A 22972-nucleotide genomic window follows, 5' to 3' on the forward strand; every position below is an offset into this window, starting at 1 on the left:
CCAGAGGAATGCCATGCCTGGCAAAAATTGACTTCATCTGCTGTATCACACATGCACTTGAAGGGTTAGACAGTAGGGCTATTTCTGGAAAACTCGAAAAGTAATCCACTACCAGCAAGTACTCTTTACCATGGAAATGAAACAGATCGGTACCTACTTTCTGCCAAGGATGCTGAGGTAAGTCTGTTGTGATCATTGGTTCTCTTGCTTGTTTGCTTTGATGTTTCAGACAAACTTCACATGTGCTGACCATTTTCTCAATCTCAGAATTTATTCCAGGCCAATACACTGAATCCCTGGATCTCCTTTTGCATTTCTCCATTCCAAGATGTCCCTCGTGTATCCTGGAAAGCATCTCTTTTCTCAGCACTTGTGGAACAACGATTCTGTCCCGTCTCAGGAGAATGCCATCTGCTACACTGAGCTCAGCTCTAACATTGTAGAATTGCGGGCAGGAACTTTTGACCCAGACATTGTTCAGATTTTGAATAACAGCCTGGAGAACTGGATCTTTTGCTGTCTCCTCAGCTATTTGCTTGAGCTTTCGATCAGACACTGGAAGAGATTCAACAACAAGATTCACATGTGTGTTCACATCATCTTCCGTGGAACTCATATCTGAGGATTTGGATGTTAATGGTGCACGGGACAGTGCATCAGCTAGCACTATGTATTTTCCTGGTGTGTAGACTAATTCAAAGTCATACCGTTGCAGTCTCATCATTAGACGCTGAATGCGTGGAGACATTTGATTCAGATTCTTCTTGATGATCGCAATTAAAGGCTTGTGGTCCGTCTCTGCTGTGAACAATGATAAGCCATAGACATAGTCATGAAATTTCTCAAATCCAAAGACAAGTCCAAGACATTCTTTCTCGATCTGAGCATATCTGCACTCAGATTGTGTCATCGTCCTAGAGGCATAAGCAATCGGTTTCCAGCCGTCACCTTCTGCTTGGAGCAAGACTGCACCTAGACCATCTTTTGACGCATCCGTGGAGATTTTGATGCTCTTAGAGGAATCAAAGTAGGTGAGAACTGGTGCTCTTGTCAATATTGACTTGAGGACTTTCCATTCTTGCTCATGCTTACTTGTCCAGTTGAACTCATTTTTATGATTCAACAGCTCTCTGAGGGTCGCAGTTTTCGCAGAGAGGTTTGGAATGAATTTGCCGATGAAATTTACCATTCCCATTATCCTCAGCACACCTTTTTTGTCCACAGGACTCGGCATGTCCAGAATTGCCTGAATTTTGCTTTTGTCAGGTTCAACACCACATCCAGACAACTTGTCACCTAGAAATGTCATTTCAGTGACACCAAACAGACATTTAGCTCTGTTTAACTTGAGTCCATATTTCTGTACTCTTTGAAGTAGCTGGACAAGTCTTTGATCGTGTTCCTGCAAAGTGGATCCCCAAACCACTAAGTCATCAACATATGCACGGACGCCCTCCAATCCTTCTATGATATGCTCCATGGCACGATGGAAGATTTCTGAGGCTGAAATTATGCCAAAGGGAAGACGAAGAAATGAATACCGTCCAAATGGTGTATTGAACGTGCAGTACTTGGTACTGTCTTCATGGAGCTTCAATTGCCAGAATCCCTGTGAAGCGTCCAGCTTGCTGAAATACTGTGCACCAGTCATTTCACTTGTGATCTCCTCACGTTTTGGAATCTGGTAGTGCTCCCTTTTTATGCTTGCATTCAAGTCTCGAGGATCCATGTTTTTATGTTTTAGTTATTTTATGAAGCCACTGCCAACTTTATCGTTACATGTTGCATTGTTGCAGAAGGGTTAACTGTCAGAGAAGGGTTAACTGACCCAAACTGACCTCTGGGTGGTTTTCACAAACCAGAATGACCAAGTTAACCACTCAGGGAAGGGTTAACTGACCCAAACTGATCTGTGAAAGTTTTCACAAATCAGGTTCAATTTAAAACAAGTGTTTTTGTAATCCAGCAGTGTTTGTTTATTATAAATTGTTATTATACATTGTTTAAACATGAAAACGCCTATTTCCCCCATTGCTGTCTACCGGACTTAGCGAACGTTTTACAGACAAGAGCTTTGCTGTGAAAAAAATTCACAAATCGAGCGTGTCAAGATGACTCTGGTTTCAGACTCCTAAGTGACCGACTTTTGGAGCTATACCCAGTTAAAAAAAAAAAAAAAAAAGGTTTTGAATCGGAGAAACACAGTTACACAAATTCACAAATCATGACATGAGATATTATTTGCATGCCCACGACACCGCACTGCGGAACCACAGCGAAACGAAAACTGAAAATCAAACCGCAAACTATCTTTACTCCGGTTTTTAACGACCATTTCTATGGTGCTGGTGAATCTACAACTGATTTCTCAATGGGAATAGTGAGAGGAAGGATAGCAGGAGGTTGGACTCAGTGTGTGATGAAAGTCACAAGGCTTGAAGTTGACTGGATAGCAGTACAGTTAAAAGTTAACAATAAAGAGTTTATTATCCTTAACATTTATACACCATACGAGTGTCAGCAGAATGAGGATGAATACTTGCATAGACTTGCTTTTATAAAGTATTTTAGTCATTATACAAAATGAACAAACAACATATTTCCTTAATAAAATACAATGAACATTTTCATATAAAAGAATGAACAAATAATTAAAAGTACAATTTTTTAAACAATTTTTTTTTTGAACATGAACACACTGGAAAACACAAAATATAGCCATTATAATTACTTATTTATTTTCTTACTCTTTTAACATACTCTGATAAATTATTCAAACTTGATTTTCTGGGTATCGATACAGATTCCTGAATGATTCAATTGATTCACAAGATCTGAATTCAATTCCATTTTCTATTTTCAATTCAATTAAATTCAATGTATTCAATAATTAAATGTTCACTGGCCCCGCCACAAAACAAGTAATAAATGAATAAAATAGTTAATGTTTTTGACTCGTGTATTCTTGATCTGTAAATAAGGTTAAAACACCCCACATTTCAGACACCAGTGAAATTGAACACTTCTCCATTCCAGTTTTGATTCCTCAGATGAAACTACTAACTAAAACACATTTCAAAGATTATTAAAGACAAGTGACCTTTCAGTACTAAAATAAGAACGAATAATTAAACTACAAGCAATAGCACAACTAAATAAATACAACAGAACACATTAGTGAATGAGATAGGGGTTTTCAGGTGGGTGTAACAGTAGTTTGGGACTGGGATATCCGTCCGGCAGTGGCACTGAATGACTCTTCACTGTGATGATCCAGTGACGCTTGGCCTATTGTAGGCGCTTGACTTTTACATTTCCTTACACCAACATTGTTTTGTTGCCATGTTGTGATTATATGAGTAGCGTCTGATGGTGGATGTGGAAAATGTCCAACCTCACGACTGAACTAACGTCTGCAGTTCTCCAGATGAAACGTGATCAGATCAATCAGATTTCATCTAAAATATCTTCATCCGTGTTCTGAAGATGAACGAAGGTCTTACGGGTCAGGAACGACATGAGGGAGAGTGATGAGAGAATTTAAACTTTTGGGTGAACTAACCCTTTAGTCAATGCATTTATGGTCATTTCATGTAGGTCATCCCCAAGAAGAAAAGAGAGAAAAAGGAGTGACACAAAACATAATTTCCTCCATGAACAGAAGTTTCCCAAACGTTCAGAGCTGTCCACAGTCTGAGATGGTGATGGCTTTAGTGGGTTTGCCGTCCTTCCCGCCCAGCTCTCCTATTCTCTTCACCACATCCATGCCTTCTTTGACGAAGCCGAAAGCCACGTGCTTGAAGTCCAGGTGTTCTGCTTTCTTGAGGGTGATGAAGAACTGCGAGCTGTTGGTGTCTCTGCCGCGGTTGGCCATGGACAGCAGTCCCGGGCCCGTGTGCCTCACGTCGAAGTTCTCGTCCTCAAACTTCCCTCCGTAGATGGACCGTCCTCCCGTCCAACCTCAAACATTTTTAAGAAAAGGAAAACATTTTAAAGGAAATTCATTTAAAATGTGTGATTCAGATTGAAAGACCTGCTGAAGCGCTGAATGAAAGTGTAACTTCCCTCTCTGACAGTAGATGGCGCTTATGCAGAAATACAGCGGTTACGTCGGTACACTGGCGCCGCGCTTCTTGACACGATTATACAGAGCTAAGATGGAAAAATGCCATCCAAACTTTTCTGATTACAATCATATGACTGTGAAAGTCTGGGCTTGTAGAACGCGCAACAGCGTCACGTTTTTACTGTGAAACTCATTTCATTAAATTTATTACGCAATAACATTAAAAGAATTTTGCGATTCCTGTTTTATCGGTCCCCAAATGTAAGACCTCTTGAAATTATAGTTTAGACTTTTCTTATACCATTTTAGATATTTAGAAATTATGGCCTTAAAGTCTTTTTATGGATGTTCGACCTGTTAACAAGCAGGGAGCTTTAGCTATACATCATTAGAAAGGTCTATGGTTTTATTTTAAACTATTATGATAAAAATCTGTAATGATAATTTCTTATGTTTCTGTCAAGAAATCTTAGGCTTTTTTTACCTAGAATACTGTGAGCGTTAGAGAGCACACACACACACATGTAACGTGAAATCTGTGTCATTCACACTCGTAGCCGGATGGACCCTCCTGCTGAAAGCCCAATAAATCTAATAAAATATCTGGGCAAAGTCATCCAGCGATCGCCGTAGCAGAATAAAACACAGATAGAGATCTACCGACTGACGAAACATGAAAACAAGCTGGAGTGTGACAATATACAGTATAGTTCATCTGTGTTCAAGCCATCTCGGGTATTTTAAAGTATGTTTATAATCGTTATAGCCTTTAGAGTACAATAATATAACATAACTCTGCCTCAATCTAAGACATGAAGTCCCGTTAGACCGGTTATTTCAAACACTCGACTGACGTTATGAAGTGAAGCGGGTCATTCAGTGTTTCTCATTGGTTGGTCAACAGGTTTGTAAAGAGAGATGCAGGTTCTGAGTGACTCAAACTCTCAGCGCTTGTGGAGATGGAGCATCTACTGCAAACTGACCCATCCACTGATCTCAGAGCTGCGCTTCATCATGAAATACTGCGCATATAAAACTGATTTCATAATTGCACTTATCGTTTGGCCCTTGATTAACCTCACACACACACACACACACCTCTGGCAAGGACACGATCGGCTCAAAGTGGATCTCCTCATTACGGGGAGATTCGTCATCACTGCCCTCTTCTCCTTCATCGTGTGCTTCTCCTCCTTCAGTTCGCACGGGTGCATTACCGAAGACCGTGGCCCCGGCGTTTGACCAAGAAAAATTAGCATCTACTGAAATAAACATGCATGTGAAAACAATAAAAACATTTCACTGACCACAGCAACACTGACAGCAGCAGTGAACAAACACATGAATGACTTATAAAAACACAAAATGCTTTTAGTGTCCGGCACAATTGGATAATAGGACTAGGATGACAATCAGAAAATACAGCCTTTGGTGAAATCCATTATTATTAAACGCAAAATTGACTCAATACCAGTATCGTATTGGCCCGCTCATGTACTCGCACTCAACAATGCTTGGATACATAAAACCGATACCTCGCAGAGTGTGCACAGTGTTTGTGTCAAGACAAAGAAACACTGACCACAGAGTTAACAGACAAATAATGGAGATATCAGACAAAGATGTCATTGGCCAAGCCATAAACAGAACACTCACCTTTTTTGCCAAAAGCAAATCCTCCTGCAGTATTTGCCAATTCTGCAAATGAAAACACACTCTCAGATGCGAATGCAAAAGGAAGACCTGCTGGAGAAGAGCAAAGACGTCAGACGATACCAAAGGCAAATGCTGGTCGAGTTTGACTGAACGTCGCTGTCAACCAATCACAGGTGTGTCTCCTTTCAGTTATCAGTGTTTAGATCAAAAATCTGGAGATGTCTCAATCCTTCTTTTATAATCCTTCATTATAAATGCAGGTCATAACTCTAATACGGCAGGTGAACGCCCTCTGCTGTTCTGCTCTTACAGTACTAGAGGTTAAACTGGAGTGTGTCGCTGCTGTAGAAGTGAGGAGGACACGTGTACCTGCAGTGGAGCTGGACTCGCTCTCGCTGCTCCTCTTCGTGGAGAGGTCAATGGGGTCAACGCTGCCGGCCACGGGAGGCTCTTCCGCTGCTGCATCATGGGAAGGCTCCGGCTTCACCTGTGTGTCCAGAACAAGACACGAGTCAAACCGGTGCTGCTAATCACGTCTCATGTCAGTGTTCAGAAAGTCCTCAGACCTGAGCGTGCTGCAGTGTGTGTAGCTCTGCGCTGACGTCGTCGGGTCGCTCGGAGTCGGAGTCGCTGCTGACGCCGATAAGGAAGGTGGGCGGCAGCTTCAGGCGTCTGGCTCTCTGCTCCTCGTCTGCAGTCGGCTTCTTCTCCCACACTAGTGTGACCTCAGAGTCTGCAAACACACACACTCCAGAGTCTGACATAAACCAATTAACAGTGCCCAATAAGATCAAAAACTTGTAAATAAACCAGGAAACCAAACAACTAGAATATAAACTAGGGATGAGTTTAGCTCCAACCTTGATTAAATGCATCTAAACCAGCTAATAATTATATTTAGGAGTCTTGAATTGCAGGAAGCAGGGTCGCAACTAAAACTGCAGGGTGATAACCCTCTGAGAACAGGTTTGGACATCCCTGATCTAGACTAAGAGGTCTAAACAGATTTATTCAAAAACTATGGGACACATAAGATAGCTTACTTGTTGGGATGCTGAAAGGATTTCCAATGGATGGCTGACTGGTTACTTCCTGTCCAGAGGTTTTCAGTCTTGAGGCACTCGTTTCCTCATCTTTTGGACTGGGAATCATAACAGGTGATTTCTCTTTCGATGACAAAGGGCTCCCAAAGATCTTCTCCACAGAGTCTGAACCAAAGACGAACTTGGGAGGAGAGACAAAAGAGAACTTGGGAGTCTTGGTGACCTGAGCACCAAGCTCTGCCCCAGGCGACCCATCTAGTTTAGGACTGCTTTCAACCTCGGGAAGTACAGTACGCTCTTTTGTGGTTTCCTCAAGTACAGCAACTGCAGCCTTACCACAAATTGGCTCTTGGCTGAAGGCAGGTACTCTTGCGGAAAGCAGGGTGAGAAGAGTGTCTTTTTCCTGGGCAGCCTTTGCCTCTTCGAAGACTTCTTTGAACATTCTTGCCGTTTCCTCCAGTTTAAACCTTACAGCCAACTGTTCAATCTTTCCCTGGCCTTCAGCAAAATCAAAGGCACTCCAGATCCATGCTTTCTCAGATCCTTTCATGGGCTCAAGATTCATATTTGAAGCAATCCAATGGTTTGCACACAATTTCAGGACTTGATCACGCCTCATAACAAGTCTGACGCGCTTTGTTTCGTAGTTTTGTAGTATTTTAAGGTCTCCTATACCTCGTTCCTTCCACTGACTAAGTTCTTTATCATAGCGGTATAGTTTGGCCCTGTGACTGAAAATGACTTGCTCGTTCTCCTCTCCTGTTGAGACCTCAACAAGATCAGGCAACGGCACAACAGGCTCAAAGTACTGACCATCTCGCTCTTCCTCTTGCGATGCTTCTTGTTCATCATCTGTGCCAACGGAAGCCTGGCTCTGGTTTAGCTTAGATGGAGACTTGGAGGGACTGAGAATAGGCTGAAAACTGAAACTAAAGCCTGTGGACGATTCGCCAAAACGGAACAAACTTTTTCCTACTGGATCAGGCTGCAAAGAGGTATTGCACAAAGAAGAATCAGCACAGTTCTCAAGCGCTTCTTCTTGCAAATCATAATTATCCCATTCTAAAGCAGTTGTGGTGCTTTCAGAGTCGAGTTTGACTGTGACTGAAGAGGTACTGATACTTTCATCATCCTTGCTTTGGAAAGTCAAGAATGATTTGAGGTCTTTAAGACCAGATTTAATTTCTTCAGCTTTCTGTATAAGTTGGGCTGTTCTGCCAGTATTCACAAGCTTGTGAGGGGTCTGCAAAGGAATATCCAATAGCAGCCGCTGACACTCCTCAAATTTTTGCTTGAACTCTTCAGCAAGCTCTGGTGTTTTGAATTTTGCCGCAAGCTGTTCTAATCTGGCATCTCCGTCTGAAAAGTCATTGGCAATCCACATCCAGGCTCGGTCTGACCCAGAGAGGGGTTTCAAGTTCATTGTGGTTGTTATCCAATGATTAGCACATACCTTCAACACCTGCTCTCTCCTCATAAGAACTCGAAGTCGCCCATTCTTATTATTTTTGAGCAGCTTAAGGTTTCCAACTCCTCTTTCTTTCCATTGGCTTGTTTCTGTATCAAATCTGAAGAGTTTGACACGCTGCGAATACAAGCTTTTCTCATCTTCTTCCCCTGTAACAAGGTCAACCTTCTCAGGCATCTGAACAACTGGCTCAAACTGAATATCGTCATTATCCTCTGTTTTGAACATTTCATCTTCTTGATCAGCAGAGGTATCTGTCTTGGGGGTGGAATTAATTGCTGTAAACAGCTGCTGGCCAGGACCAGCAAAGCCTTTGAAAGTGGGATCCTCCTGGCCAAACTGAAAACTACCTTGTCTTGCCAATTCTGCAAAACTAAAAGAGTCAGGCTTACCGGTAATGAGGGGATTATTATCATGGCTACCAGTGTCTAAGGGCTCATCTGAGGAACTTGGGATTGCTTCTTTTTCCTTCTCTCTGTGAAGTTTAGCAAAACTACAAGAGTCAGGGTTACCGCTAAGGAGGGGATTATTATCGGGACTACCAGTGTCCAAGGACTCATCTGAGGACTCTTTTTCCTTCTCTCTGTGAAGTTCAGCAGTATTTTTTAAGAGGTCAGATGCAGATCCATTTTGTGACTGTCCGTCTGATGCGTTTGCCTCAGATTCTGCAATGCCAAACTTAAAACCACCAGCAGGCACTGGCATGGAAAACGAAAACACTGAACTGCTTGACTTATCAGCCTGAGATGTAGAAGACTCTACAAACTTAAAACCTTCTGAGGATGCTTTTTCTTTACTTGTACCAAACTGAAAAGCAGGACCTGGATTGAAATTGGCAGTAAATCCTGTTGCAGCAGGTGGCTTGTTAGAACTACCAAAACTGAATGAAAAAGAGGAACTTGATGGTGCAGTAGAGGTCTTGGCTTTCATATTTGGGTTTGCTGCCTGACATGAAACACACTGCCTAGCTGTACCTTCATTTTTTACCAGGCAAGTGTCACAATCCCACTGTCCCTCTGTTTTACCAAACTTGGCAGCTAACTCAATGCTGCAGGGGGCTTTGCAAGAAACAGATTCAGTTACTGAAGCATCATTCCTCACGAAGCAGGAGTCACAGTCCCATTGACCCTCTTTCTTGACAAACTGAGAGCCAAAACCAGAGCCAAAAGGGAGAACTGGAGTTGCTGACACTTTCACATGTTGTGGTGCTTTAGCCTGAATAGTTTTCTTATCAGCCTGAGCTATAAGGCCAAAAGTGGTTCCTGCAGAATCATTTGATCCAAATTGATAAGAAATGGATATTGGAGACCCAAATGCTAATCCCTTTGAGCTGACATCAGTGTCTCCAGTAAGTCCAAAAGAAAAAGATTTGGCAGGAGGAGCCACAGCTGCAGAGCCTTTAAGTTCCTCTAAAGGTTTAATCTTTGCTGTAGGAGCTGCACTGTTGCAGGCAACACACACTGCAGATGTGGGAGCGTTTCTTACACAGCACACATCGCAGTCCCATTCACCCTGCTTCTTAGAAAACAGTGTTGATGGGGCACCGGCCACCCCCCCAAAGTTTGGAACCGTAGGAGGTTCACCTGTGAACTGCGACCCAAGACTCATTTGCTTGCTAAAACTACCAAAACTGAATGAAAAAGAGGAACTTGATGGTGCAGTAGAGGTCTTGCCTTTCATATTTGGGTTTGCTGCCTGACATGAAGCACACTGCCTAGCTGTACCTTCATTTTTTACCAGGCAAGTGTCACAATCCCACTGTCCCTCTGTTTTACCAAACATGGCAGCTAACTCAATGCTGCAGTGGGCTTTGCAAGAAACACATTCAGTTACTGAAGCATCATTCCTCATGAAAGAGGAGTCACAGTCCCATTGACCCTCTTTCTTGACAAACTGAGAGCCAAAACCAGATCCAAAAGGGAGAAATGGAGTTGCTGGCACTTTTGCATGTTGTGGTGCTTCAGCCTGAATAGTTTTCTTATCAGCCTGAGCTGTAAGGCCAACAGCGGTTCCTGCAGAATCATTTGATCCAAATTGAAAAGAAATGGGTATCGGAGAACCAAATGCTAATCCCTTTGAGCTGACATCAGTGTCTCCAGTAAGTCCAAAAGAAAAAGATTTGGCAGGAGGAGCCACAGGTGCAGAGCCTTTCAGTTCCTCTAAAGGTTTAATCTTTGCTGTAGAAGGAGCTGCACTATTGCAGGCAACACACACTGCAGATGTGGGAGCGTTTCTTACACAGCACACATCACAGTCCCATTCACCCTGCTTCTTGGAAAACAGCGTTTTAAGATCCATTTCTTTGGATGAAACCTGAGGCTTCGGAGTTTCATATTTATTTTCCTTTTGTTGGCCATGTGGGGACATTAGAATGAATTTTTGAGCTTCCTCAAATTTGAATTTGAACAGTGTGGCCTCATCCGCAGTTTTAAAACGAATGGCCAACTGCTCAGTCTTGGGCATTTCATCTGCATAGTCCATAGCATACCACACCCAGGACTTGTCAGATCCAGCATTTGGTTTGAGGATCATATCTGCAGTGATATAGTGATTAGCACAGATTTTGAGAACCTGTTCCCTCCTCATCAACAGACGAACTTTCCCTGAAGTTCTGTGTTTTAGAATTTTGAGACTTCCAATGCCCCTCTCTTTCCATTCTTTAGTCTCAGGGTCGAACCGGAAGAGTTTTGCTCTCTTGCAGAACATCTCCTCTTCCTCCTCCTCACCAGTTTTCACATCAACCTTATCAGGAAGAGGCACAATGGGCTCAAAATGAGGTCCATCCTCTTCCTCTGCCACATGGGTGCTATCATTATCACTTTCCCCGCTTTTTTCTTCCCGAGACTCTGGGATTCCTAATACAGGTTTGGTTCCACTTGCAAAGCTAAATCTTTGGTCAGTGTTGCCAAAAATATTCATTTTGCTCTGAGCAGCATCGGTGAATGAAAATCCTGTAGCACTTTTACTTCCAAAAGTAAAGACTCCGCTTTGGCTAGGCGGCTGGTCTTGGGTCTGATGTTTCGGTTCTGATGGTCCTTCCGCTTTGGGAGGACTATCTGACGTCAGAAGTCCCAAAAGGCTTTTACTATTTTTCATCTGAGCTGAGAAAAAGGTGAAATCACCATCATTGGACTTGAAATTGGAGTTGAACTTGAAGGCAGTTGTTGCTGATGTTGATGGGGCACCGGCCACCCCCCCAAAGTTTGGAACCTTAGGAGGTTCACCTGTGAACTGCGACCCAAGACTCATCTTGGGGTCAACAGCCTTGTTTTCACTGCTCTTGGATGGCTGCGTGGATGTATCGACACATGGCTTGGTGAAATATCCAGGCTCTGGTAATGTTGGATTGACTGTAGGTTGAGGAAAATTGTGACCATAATACTCTTCACTGTATGGGGAGAGTAAGGATGTAGCTGGTGACTCAAACCGGATGGGAGCACCAAAGACTTGCTCTTGGGGATATATGCATGCAGGAGTGGACTGAAGAGGTGGTGTGTGTGTTGATTGTTGGTAGGCATACATATGCTGCTGTGGAGGAAGACGATTCATCCCGTATACTGGGGCCTGCAGAAATAAACAAACAATACTTTGATATTGGTTCTCTGTGCTTTTTCCTGGTAACTAAAACAAGTAGAGTCTATTGCATTTACATGAAAATCACTCCACTACCTTTGTTGGTGTAACATTTGCAGCAGTGCGTAGAAGATACTGTGAATTATATGCTGGAGACTGGTTGTAGTACGCAGAGGGACCTGTAGTGGAAACTGAGGAAAAAGGGAATGGATTTTAATTATGTCTTAAATATTGTATATGCAAGTGGATCAAATTTTGGTGATGTCACCATTTAGAAGTAGAACATTTTTGGTAACACTTAAACAGGTGTGCTGTCAATTTTGTATTTCATTTCAACCTCAATCATAGCCAGATTTCATTTAAAACATGTTTAATCTTATACTATCCAATTGGTGCACATTAAGAACCACTGGTATACACAAAAAAAATTTAAATAGATTTGGGGAAGAAAGCAACTGATGAACTGACCAGTAAGAGGAGCACCATGGAAGGCCTGTGGTCCAGGAAATCCTTCCTGTAGTCCTTCTGCAGGATAATTATCTCTGTACATCCTATATGAGGATGCTGTCGCTTCAGGGGAATTAAGGCGCAGGTCATGAACCTCATTCTGTGCGAGACCGAAAACAAAACATGATATTACTAACCCTAAAATATGAAACTTGCCTGATCCAAAACCCCAAAGAGCTTCTGACCAGTTTTACATGGTTGTATTTAAAATCGTACCACTTTTTCAAAAACTAACTACTAAAACAACACTTAACCGTCTGGGGTCTGAGGTGTTTTCTGGGCCCTTGAGGTGTTCTGACATGCTCTGGCATTTGTGCTTATTTCTGTTACCTGTGACATTTTCATGGCTAAAGTCTGATTACACTGTATTCAGCACAAACTCTGCTACAGTAATATGTCATCAGCAGCATGTATGCAAAAGTTTGTTGTTTTGAGATAATGACGTTTATGTGTGGTTTGTGGGGAAAAAATGTCACTGAAATAAGGTCATGAAATCCGTACTGATTATTTCTTCACAAGACTTTTGAAAATCGTAACCTAGTACAGTTGCTTGTAAGACTGGAAGATCAGTTCGGTCAGACCTGGGCCCTGACCATTAACCCAACAAAAACTAAAATACTAATGTTTCAGAAAAGACTCAGATGTCAGGGAAAGAGACAATTTCACCCTTGGTACGACCAAAATTGATCATGTCACGAGTTACACATACCTCGGGCTGAACATAAGTGCAACTGGAAACCTAAACTTGGCCGTGAATGAACTAAAAGAGAAAGCAAGAAGGGCCTTCTATGCCATCAAAAAATCTATCCAAATTGAAATACCAATCCGAATCTGGCTCAAAATATTCCAATCAGTCATAGAGCCAATCGCATTATATGGCAGTGAAGTTTGGGGTCCTCTCCTAAATCACGAATTTGACAAATGGGACAAAAACCCGATTGAAACCCTGCATGCCGAGTTCTGTAAGAGTATCCTGGGAGTACAGAGGAACACACCGAACAACGCATGAGTTAGGCCAATACCCTCTGCTACCCTCTGCTAATACACGTTCAAAAAACGAATCATCACATTTTGGAAACATCTAAAGATGAGTGACCCCAACTCTTATCATTTTAAAGCCCTTAAAACCCATGAGATGAACCCTGAGAAGAGCCGGCTCCTTCAGCTGGTCCTGCGGCTTCACACACACACACTGACACCACTAACCTTACTCCGCCTCAGGACACACACACAATCCGGCCCAAACACATCATACAAGCACAACGAGAGAATTACCTGACCTACTGGACTAAAACTACAGAGAAACAAAGTAAACTTGAATGTTATTTGGCCCTAAATAGAGACTACACCACCGCAGAATACCCGAGTACAGTGAAAGACTGCAAACGGAGAAGAAGGATGACGAGGTACAGACTGAGCAATCACACACTGACTGTAGAGACGGGCCGACACACACAGAACTGGCGGCCCAGAGAGAGACGCGTCTGCCCGTACTGTGAGCAGGGAGAAGTGGAGACCGACCAGCTGCCCCAACTATGAGGACATTAGAGGGACTTTTTACACAAAATTTGAAATACTTTACCCTAACTTCATGCAATTAAATAACAAAACACAATTACATCTATTAGGTGAAAAAAGAGATTGTATCACACTAGCAGCCAGATATATTGATGTTTGTCACAAAAAGAGAGAGTCGACGACCAATCAGTGATGCGCCAACACACACACACACCCCTGTACACCACACACTCATACACATTGTTTTTCTAAATTCTTCACAGAATTTTTAAATGTTCATAAACTGTTCCATTTTATTTATTTTACACTCTTAATTTGTACAATCAATTTAAAATGCTATATTATTTTACTATGTTGATGTCTTTATAATTATTCTATGTATTCCAAGCTTTGGCAATATTGTATGATGTACAGTCATGCCAATAAAGCAATTTTGAATTGAAGAACTGGAAGAGGACCAGTTAATCCTAACCCTAACCTGAACAAAGGAAATTACCATTTGAACTCACTTGTGCACCATTTGAGACGCAAGTCTCACCTCAGAATCACTCTAATCTACATCTCTTGCGCTCTCCCCCCACTCGCTCTCTCGTTATATATGGTTTTATACATAATATTATGTATATACAGTATGTGTACAATTATACAGTTTTATACATGTTTGGTATCATTTTAAATGTCTCAGTGCGTCTGGTAGAAATGTCTAATTTCCAAAGAAGTAAACCCAAAGGTAACAAAGTTCTTAAGAGTTTAGAAATATCTTGCACACAAAAGGGTGTGACTTTCAGGCAAATGGTCCTCTGCTCTCAAAAGGTGTAACCTCTGATTGCAAATTTTCATTGTTAGCACATGTTTCCATGTGCTATATAATAAATGTATATGTATAACACTTGCCTATAAGACAAAAAGCGACAGTTATTGGAGTCTCTTTTTTGCATTGATAAGAAAAAAAGAGGGTTAGTAAAAATAGTAAAAAAAATTACGCTATTTAAAAATACGCAGTGTATTCATTAAGCTGCATTTTCTTTCCCTGCTCTCCTTCCGTCTCTCTGGTTATTCCTAGCTCTTGCCAATTGTAGCCTCTTTTTCCTATTTGTAGTGGAGTTGAGTGGTACCCGGTGGGGTCTTCTGCTGGTGTAGCCCATCCGCCTCAAGGTTGTGTGTGTGTTGTGTCTTCTTCACAAATGCTTTGCTGCATACCTCGGTTGTATCGAGTGGTTATTTCAGTCAAAGTTGCTCTTCTATCAGCTTGAATCAGTCGGCCCATTCTCCTCTGACCTCTCGCGTCAACAAGGCATTTTCGCCCACAGGACTGCCACATGCTGGATGTTTTTCCCTTTTCACTCCATTCTTTGTAAACCCTAGAAATGGTTGTGTGTGAAAATCCCAGTAACTGAGCAGATTGTGAAATACTCAGACACCAACAACCATGCCACGCTCAAAATCGCTTCAATCCCCTTTCTTTCCCATTCTGACGTTCAGTTTGGAGTTCAGGAGACTGTCTTGACCAGGAACACACCCCTAAATGCATTGAAGCAACTGCCATGTGATTGGTTGATTAATTAATTGCATTAAACTAATAATCCTTTAGGTGAGTGTATACTGAATGTTTGCTGCTTCAATCCAGATAAGTTGCATAGGGTAAATTTGTATAGGGTGTGAAAATTGTACAGCTGTGGGATTTTTATAGGGTGTGAATTTTCTATTGAAGATAGATTCGATTTTTAGATGTAGATTTTTGGCACGGTGTGCAGATTTTGTAAGAGGTAAATAGATTGAGCTCCTGACACTCTGACAGCAATGTCTTATGTGACTCAAAAATGGGTTAAGTACATGCTGTTCATGTGTGTCTTCTTAAAATCTAAATATTTCTAAAATTATATGATGTTTTTGTTGAGTTATTATTACACAATACTTTTTTCTGACGTTTTTGAATCTTGCCCCTGGTTTTTACTTGTCAAGTCAGATTTATTATAGCACTTTCGACAATATACAGTTCTTAATTGGAATGGTTACACATAGGGATGGGCATGATTAATCGACGATCGATTATTGATCATTAAGAATTGTCACACGCACTCAGCTCTCGCGCTGAAGAGCCAGGCGAAAGTGTAAACAAGATTTGACTGTCACCATGCAGGTTGCGGTCGCGTCTGACCCCAGATCATGTCATCAACATGCTTATCTTTCTCAACAAAAATCAGTAGACTGGAGCAGAAGTTGTATGCGAGTTATTTTTTATGAAGCTTAAAGTAGCCTAGCCTAATTGATTGTCAGGTAGGCTAATCTCTCTCACCCTTTCTCGACTCCGTGCCTTGATTGAGTTACATGTTGACAAAACCTGTCAGATCTAAATGTTATTATGTTTTTGGTTAAGTTATTTTTATTATTATTTATTATTTTGGAACAAATGAGGGTCTCACGAGGGCCAGCTCGCAGCTGCAGGTTCAGTTGCGTTAGAGCACCGCCGTGCATATCTTCAAATTTAGCCTAACCAAATGCCCTGTTTAACTGCCACAAGCTGACAATCTTGTAAGAAAATTTAATCGAATGCCCATCCCTAGTTACACATATAGAATTAACAGATCAATAGCATAGATAGAGAGGCCAAACATGCTGAAAGGGGTATGAAAGCCTAAAACACATTTCTATAACATTATTGAACATTTGATTACACACCATTTGATGCCACAGATGATGACAAAATGTGTAAAACTGGAATATCGACTGGCACAAAGAGCAGCAGCGTATGCAAATATGTCATTCATGAGAGGTACTGCAGTCATGAGATCGCTTGATTCAACAACACGTGTGGAGCGATGCAGCATGTTTAGGTCTTCTCCAAATGAAACTCACTGATGCAAATAGTAGGCCTCTTGTGGTCGTTTGTCGACCATGGATATGGCGTCCTAAGAGTTTGCCGTGTTGTGACTTAAACAGAATTGTCTGTGGCTGGTGAGACCAATGTGGGAGTGACTGTCTCTGCTGCAGAAAGTGCAGATGTAGTTGGTCGTGGGTGGCAGTCCGTGTGTGTGCCTTCTGCCTGGCTCTCCTCTCTTCTGCTAGTTTTAAGATCTTCTCCCCGACTGTATTTAGCCATTTCTTGAGCAGGCAGCGCCAGCTGCTGCGGTTAGCTGCAGTGTTCTCCCAGATCTCTGTGTTGATGTCCAGGGCTTTCATGTCGCGGTTGCAGACATCTTTACATCTCAGTTGGGGGCGACCTTTAGGTCTTTTGCCGAATGCGAGTTCACAATAGAGGATGTCCTTGGGGATCCGACCACCTTCCATGTGGTGCAAGTGGTCAAGCCAGCGCAGTCCGCATTGTCTGAGCAGCATGTACATGGTGGGGAGGCCTGCACGGGTAAGAACCTGGGCATTGGACACTTCATCGTTCTAGCAGATGCCAAGGATGCGGCGGAGACATTGCATTTGGTAACTTTTCAGCTTCTGCTCTTGCTTGGCATATGTTGTCCAGGATTCACACCCATCCAGGAGGGTGTTGACTATGCAGGCTTTGCACACTGCCATCTTGGTTTGGGTGCTCAGCTTGGGGTTCTCCCAGATGTGAGCTGTCAGTCGTCTTGGTGTTGCTGCGGCCTTTCCGAAGCATTTGTTGATTTTGGCATCCAAGGACAGGTTGTCATTGATGGTGAACTAAGGTAGGTGAACTGGTGGACCACTTCAAGTTCGTAGTTGTGGATGGTGATGACAGGTGGTGTGTCCACATCTTGACCCAGCACATTGGTCTTCTTCAGGCTGATGGTTAGTCCGAAGTCTTTGTAGGCCTGGGAGAATCCATCCATTAGACACTGTAGACCTTGTTCAGTGTGAGAGGTGACTGCTGCTTCTCTAATGATGATCTCACGCACCTTGGTTTTTGCTTTCTTGAGTCTAGAAATGTTGTAGAGTCTGCCGTCTGATTTTGTGTGCATGTACACCCCTTCAGTTGAATTCCTGAAAGCATGTTTCAGAAGAAGGGAGAAGAGGATGCCGAAGAGGTTTGGAGTAAGGACACAGCCTTGCTTCACGCCACTTTTGATGTTAAATGGCTCGGACGTGCTGCCATTGTTCTGGGTGGTTGCCTTCATACCGTTTTGTAAAGATCTGATCTTGCTGTGAAGCTTCGGGGGGAAACCATTCTTCAGGAGGATGTTGAAGAGCCCCCCCAGGCTAACCAGGTCAAAGGCCTTGGTCAAGTCTATAAAGGCCATGTAGAAGGTTCTGCTGTTCCCTACACTTCTAATGTAGTTGGCAAAAAGGGAGAAGATCATGTCCACTGTAGAACATTCTAAAGCCACATTTGGACTCGGGGTAGACGCATTCTGCCAGCTGTTGAAGACGCACTAACAGCACTCTTGCATACAGTTTGCCTAAGGTGCTTAAGAGGGACATGCCTCTGTAGTTGTTGCAGTCACTCCTGTCGCCTTTGTTCTTGTACAAGGTGACGATCTTGGCATCTCTCATGTCTTGTGGAACACCACCTTCACTCCAACACTGTCAAAGGATGTTAAATAGAGGCTGTGAAAGGGTGGTCTTGCAGTGCCTGATCAATCCCAGGGGCTTTGCTGCAGGCCAAGCTGTTGATAGCCTTGCTGAGTTCTGCCAGTGTTGGTTCAGCGTCTAACTCCTCCATGGTGGACAGATGATTGATGCTGTCAGTGCTGAGGTGACAACAATGTGGACAAACTCTCTGGAATAGAGCTCTGAATAGTGTTCCACCCATCTCTCTATCTGCTTGGTTTTTTACTTTTCCGCAGCTGGTTTTCAGGGGTGCAGTTTTGCTCTGAGTTGGTCCGAGAGCTTTCTTGGTAGCCTTGGTTTCATGGGTAGCCTACAGACAGAGCATCCTCAAGAGACGATGTCAATTCCTCGAGCTTCTCTGGATGTTGCGTCTTAGTCGTGTCAATCCATGGCTTCCCTTCCCTTCCCTGTTTGGAGTGGTGGAGTTTCATTGGCAGCAGTTTGATCTTGCAGCATACTAGTGAGTTATCGGAGTCACAGTCAGAACTGTGGTATGAGCAAGCGAGAAGCACATGCTTGAGGCTTGTTTGTCTGAGGATGACCATGTCAAGCAGATGCCAGAGCTTGGATGGAGGGCCATGACATTCTGTGTTGTGGCTTTGTCTGGAAATAGGAGTTGGTCACGCAGAGGCCATGATAATAGCAAAGCTCCAACAGGCGCTGCCCATTCTCGTTTATCTTGCCAACTCCAAAGAAATCCAAGCAGGAATGCCAAGAGTTATGGTCTGCACGTACTCTGGCGGTGAAGTTGCCAGAGAGGACGAGGTATTTACTACAATGGATGTTCTTGAATGCATCAGTAAGGTTAGTGTAGATCTCGTCTTTTGCTTCAGGTATGGAGGTCAAGGTTAGGGCAAAGGCGCTGATGAGTGTAACTGGTCCCTCAATGGTATGGAAGCGGAGGGTCAGCAGGCGTTCTGATCCCTTGTCACCTGGTCCAATCTCCAGCAAGGTGTTCCTCACTGGAAACCCTACTCCATGCTCACTGTGGTCCACAGCACTCTTTCCTCACCAGAAGAAGGTGTAATCTTTCTCCTTCCAATATTCTGATTCAGCCAGGTGTGTTTCTTTCAGAACGGCTATATCTACCTTCAGTCTCAGTAGCTTGTTGTTGATGACTGCTGTCTTTCTTACGTCACTGATGTTGAGGAGGTCGTCAAGTCCAATTGTCATGGTGTGGACGTTCCAACATCCCAGACTGAGAGCTGGTCTCTTCTTCTTGTTTTTTCTTGGTGTATTATTGCTTGGTGCAGAAATTCTGGTCTGCTTGTTGGATTTCCTTATCCCCATGCACCCAATGAGGAAGGCAGGCAGACTATGGCGGGAAAGCATCTTACTGGCTGGGGACTGCCCAACTTAAGGCAGGCGGTAGCTGTCCAATGAGATGGGAATATCTCTCCTACCGCCAGAACCAACACTGGCGCCACATTCTATGCCTATTGAGCATTGTAGCTTATAACTGATAGACTTCTGCTTCCCATGTTGTTTCAGCACGGAGAGTCCCCTCCAGGGCGTAAGCCAGGGCAGGGTAATATGGAAGAAAAGCTGTTGCCCAAGTAGCAGGTCCCATCTCCACGGCACTGACTGATCTCATGAAGTAGCGTGTGTATGACACGCCAATTCGTATTTCCATTTTTGGCGTGCTATCAAGACGCATAATCGCTTTTCAGCGTGTTTATGAACGCCGTTGACTTAACGTTACATTACTGTATATATAAATATATGACTTACCTCAACCCCGTCCCTAAACCTAACTCTCACTGGGGTTAATGGCATTTATGACTGTTCCCTTACCATCCTAGGAAAGAAAAAGATAGCTCCCCAGATGTAGATCTACATTTTGCTTCGTTTCGCTCGGACATTTGACGGTGTGTACAGACACGTGGAATCAGTCGGACGTTAATGGCATAGACATACACGCATACACGTGGATAGCTCAAAATGCGTCGAGATAACACGCCACTTGACTCGAAAGTGGCGTGTATGTAATACGCAAAAGTCATGATGTCATGTTGCAACGGAGCGGCAGGGCTGATACAGTTTTGGACCAGCACTGTCGCAGGAGTTGCCAGGGAGAGATTGCATGCAATCACGTGCTGCCTATGGGACTCCAGCTCCAGATTTTTTCTCAAGGTTTACTCCTGAAGCCTTTCCCCAAAAGAGATGTAGCTGCTAGTCAGCAGAGGTTTTTGACAGAGTTTACCTTCTCTGCATGAGGCAGGTGGCACCGGGTTACATGGTTAACGGAGGCAGGTATGACCTGACCTGGATGCAAATAATGGCAGTGATACAGAGGTACTGTATGTAAGTGATGAAAGGATGGATTATTCAATAGAAACCATGACAATAAACACCAAAAATATCATATAGTAAAGTAAAGTAACTATGCCTTGTAAGGCTTTAAATTGTGTTGTGAAATGTACTGGTACTTTGTTACTAAAGTGTTTATGAGGTGAATTAGAGATGGAGTGCAGTTAGCTTTGATTATGACAGCTCTTGTTCACAGTTAATGTTTGCACACTCAAAGTACATTACCCAGTCTCTACCAACTCTTGCTCTGATTATCTTACACTCGAGGGTTTGCTGTTGTCAAGAGTGGTATAGACAAATGCAAGAGTTCCATGACAAAACCATTTGAAAAACATCAAAATAATGTTCACAGAATATAAGGTAAATTCTCAATTCTCAGTAAAAACTTTTTTCCAAATTTGTTTAAGCTTTCTATATATATCAATGCATAATTAAAATGTAAGTACTCTGATAAAAAGAGTATAAAAATCGAGTGACTCTAGACCGTTTAATTTGCACTAAACGCAACTCATTATTTCCAACCGGGACGAAAGAACGGATTGGCTTAGGCGACTGTCACTCTCTCGCAACCATGGCAACCACCCTTTTGCTACACAGGACCTGCCCACTTGCGCGTATCCAGATTGTACCTGTTCGCATGCCCTTGTTTGAGCTTGAAGATGCAAAACTCGACGCAGGTCCTCTTGTCTAAAAAGTGCTCCTTGCCCTGCACTTCGACTACCCCGTCCTCGGCCTCTACTTCCTCGACCCTAACAGTACGACCTCCTCTGCTTCGCCCTCGACCACGGATCTGTCCTCGAGTTGACGATGCGGTAGGCTACTTGTCTCTGGAGTGTCAACATGACAACATGACTTTTGCGTAAACATACACGGCACTTTCAAGTCAAGTGGTGTGTTATCTATACACATTTTCAGCTATCTGCGTGTATGCGTGTATGTACACCGTTAAATGTCCGAGCAAAACGAAGCAAATGTAGATCTACATCTGGGGGGCTACACGCCGGGCGCTCGGCGCTTCAGCGTGAAAAAACACTCAGCGCCTCGGTACGCTCATGCCATTTAAAAAACGCTGGGCTCCTATTGAAAACAATTGAAAACGTACGCCAGGCGTGTGGAAAAACACTTTGGTGGACACTCTGCCTTAGCCTATGTCTTCATCTTGCTCGGATTACTGCTGCCACTTCACCAGGAGGCATATGCCAGGAAACCCGCTTCCTAAGTTACTCCTGCTTTTAAGATGCAGAGAATTTTTAGAGCAAAACAGAGGCACACTTTCAACGGCTTTTTCTGTACATAATGCAGAATACATAATTAGGCGCAGTTTACGCTTCCCCTCCCATCTCTTTATGTGACACTTCCACTTTCCCCTTGACCATCCCATGAATGCATATGCATGACACGAAAAGTGCATTTTGCCATTTTCAGTTCCTGCACTTTCATCTCTGTGCGTCCTGTTTGTACATACCTCGCCATGGTTTTATGCACACTTTGCACAAGCGTTAGTACATCTGGCCCTGACTGATTATGCTACAAGCTGTGGATGTGCGACTGACCTTCAAGGACTCAACTTGCTGGCACAGCATCTGCAGGAGCGACTTTATGTCCTCGACCCAGTGGGGAGTCGTTTTGGGTGAGAACTGGAGAAGGGAACAACAGTCAGGAACTGTAACGCTCTATAAACAGCAAGCAAAGCTTCTACAGAAGCATCAGTGCCATGACATACCATAGATCTTTTAGATGGAGACGGAGTGGAGAACTTCACATGTGACTCGGTGGGCTGACCGGGGCTGGACGTCAGCGGATAGTCTACATGATCTTCATCCCGCTCGTCATCTTCTGCAAGCTGATGGTTAACCTCGTTCAGCATATCCATCACATCCTCCATAGATGCAGGCAACTTAAAACATGAAAAAACAGAATTAAATGACTAGTAGTTCATTCAAAAGCAGTTGCTCATTATCATTTAAAGAGACATGCACCGAAACGGTTCTCTGTGAACTGGTGGGCTGACCGGGGCTGGACGTCAGCGGATAGTCCACATGATCTTCACCCCGCTCGTCATCTTCTGCAAGATGCTGTCTGACCCTCAGGACTCCACTTCCTATTTAACATTAATCTCATTGGATAACCTTCAATCACCAAGACAATGTCCCTATTTGAATTCCCCAAACACAGTCAAATTATTTTTTTAATTATTTAAGTTATTTATTTCATTTCTGCAGTTTACACCCAAGTACAAACTGCACTGCCAGATATTACCCCATGTTAGTGCTGTGTGATATGGACAAACACTACCATTACTACACAACT

The 22972-nt window shown here is 43.2% G+C and overlaps 1 protein-coding gene across 1 annotated transcript in view; it reads right to left on the minus strand.

The window, feature by feature from the left end:
- Positions 1-2815: 2815 nt before the first annotated feature.
- Positions 2816-22972, minus strand: part of LOC120480581 (E3 SUMO-protein ligase RanBP2) — a 28178-nt gene continuing 8021 nt past the window's right edge. Inside the window, exons 2-11 of the mRNA XM_089133541.1 lie at positions 22386-22559; positions 22216-22299; positions 12275-12413; positions 11903-11997; positions 6766-11797; positions 6289-6455; positions 6092-6209; positions 5723-5809; positions 5161-5325; positions 2816-3960 (exon numbers count right to left, since the gene is read on the minus strand). Of these exons, the coding sequence (XP_088989667.1) occupies positions 3677-3960; positions 5161-5325; positions 5723-5809; positions 6092-6209; positions 6289-6455; positions 6766-11797; positions 11903-11997; positions 12275-12413; positions 22216-22299; positions 22386-22559 (6345 nt within the window). The 3' untranslated portion in view covers positions 2816-3676. The remainder of the gene's footprint in view (positions 3961-5160; positions 5326-5722; positions 5810-6091; positions 6210-6288; positions 6456-6765; positions 11798-11902; positions 11998-12274; positions 12414-22215; positions 22300-22385; positions 22560-22972) is intronic.

This window comes from Pimephales promelas, chromosome 7 (genome assembly GCF_988280905.1).
Source record: "Pimephales promelas chromosome 7, fPimPro1.hap1.1, whole genome shotgun sequence".
NCBI lineage: Eukaryota > Metazoa > Chordata > Actinopteri > Cypriniformes > Leuciscidae > Pimephales > Pimephales promelas.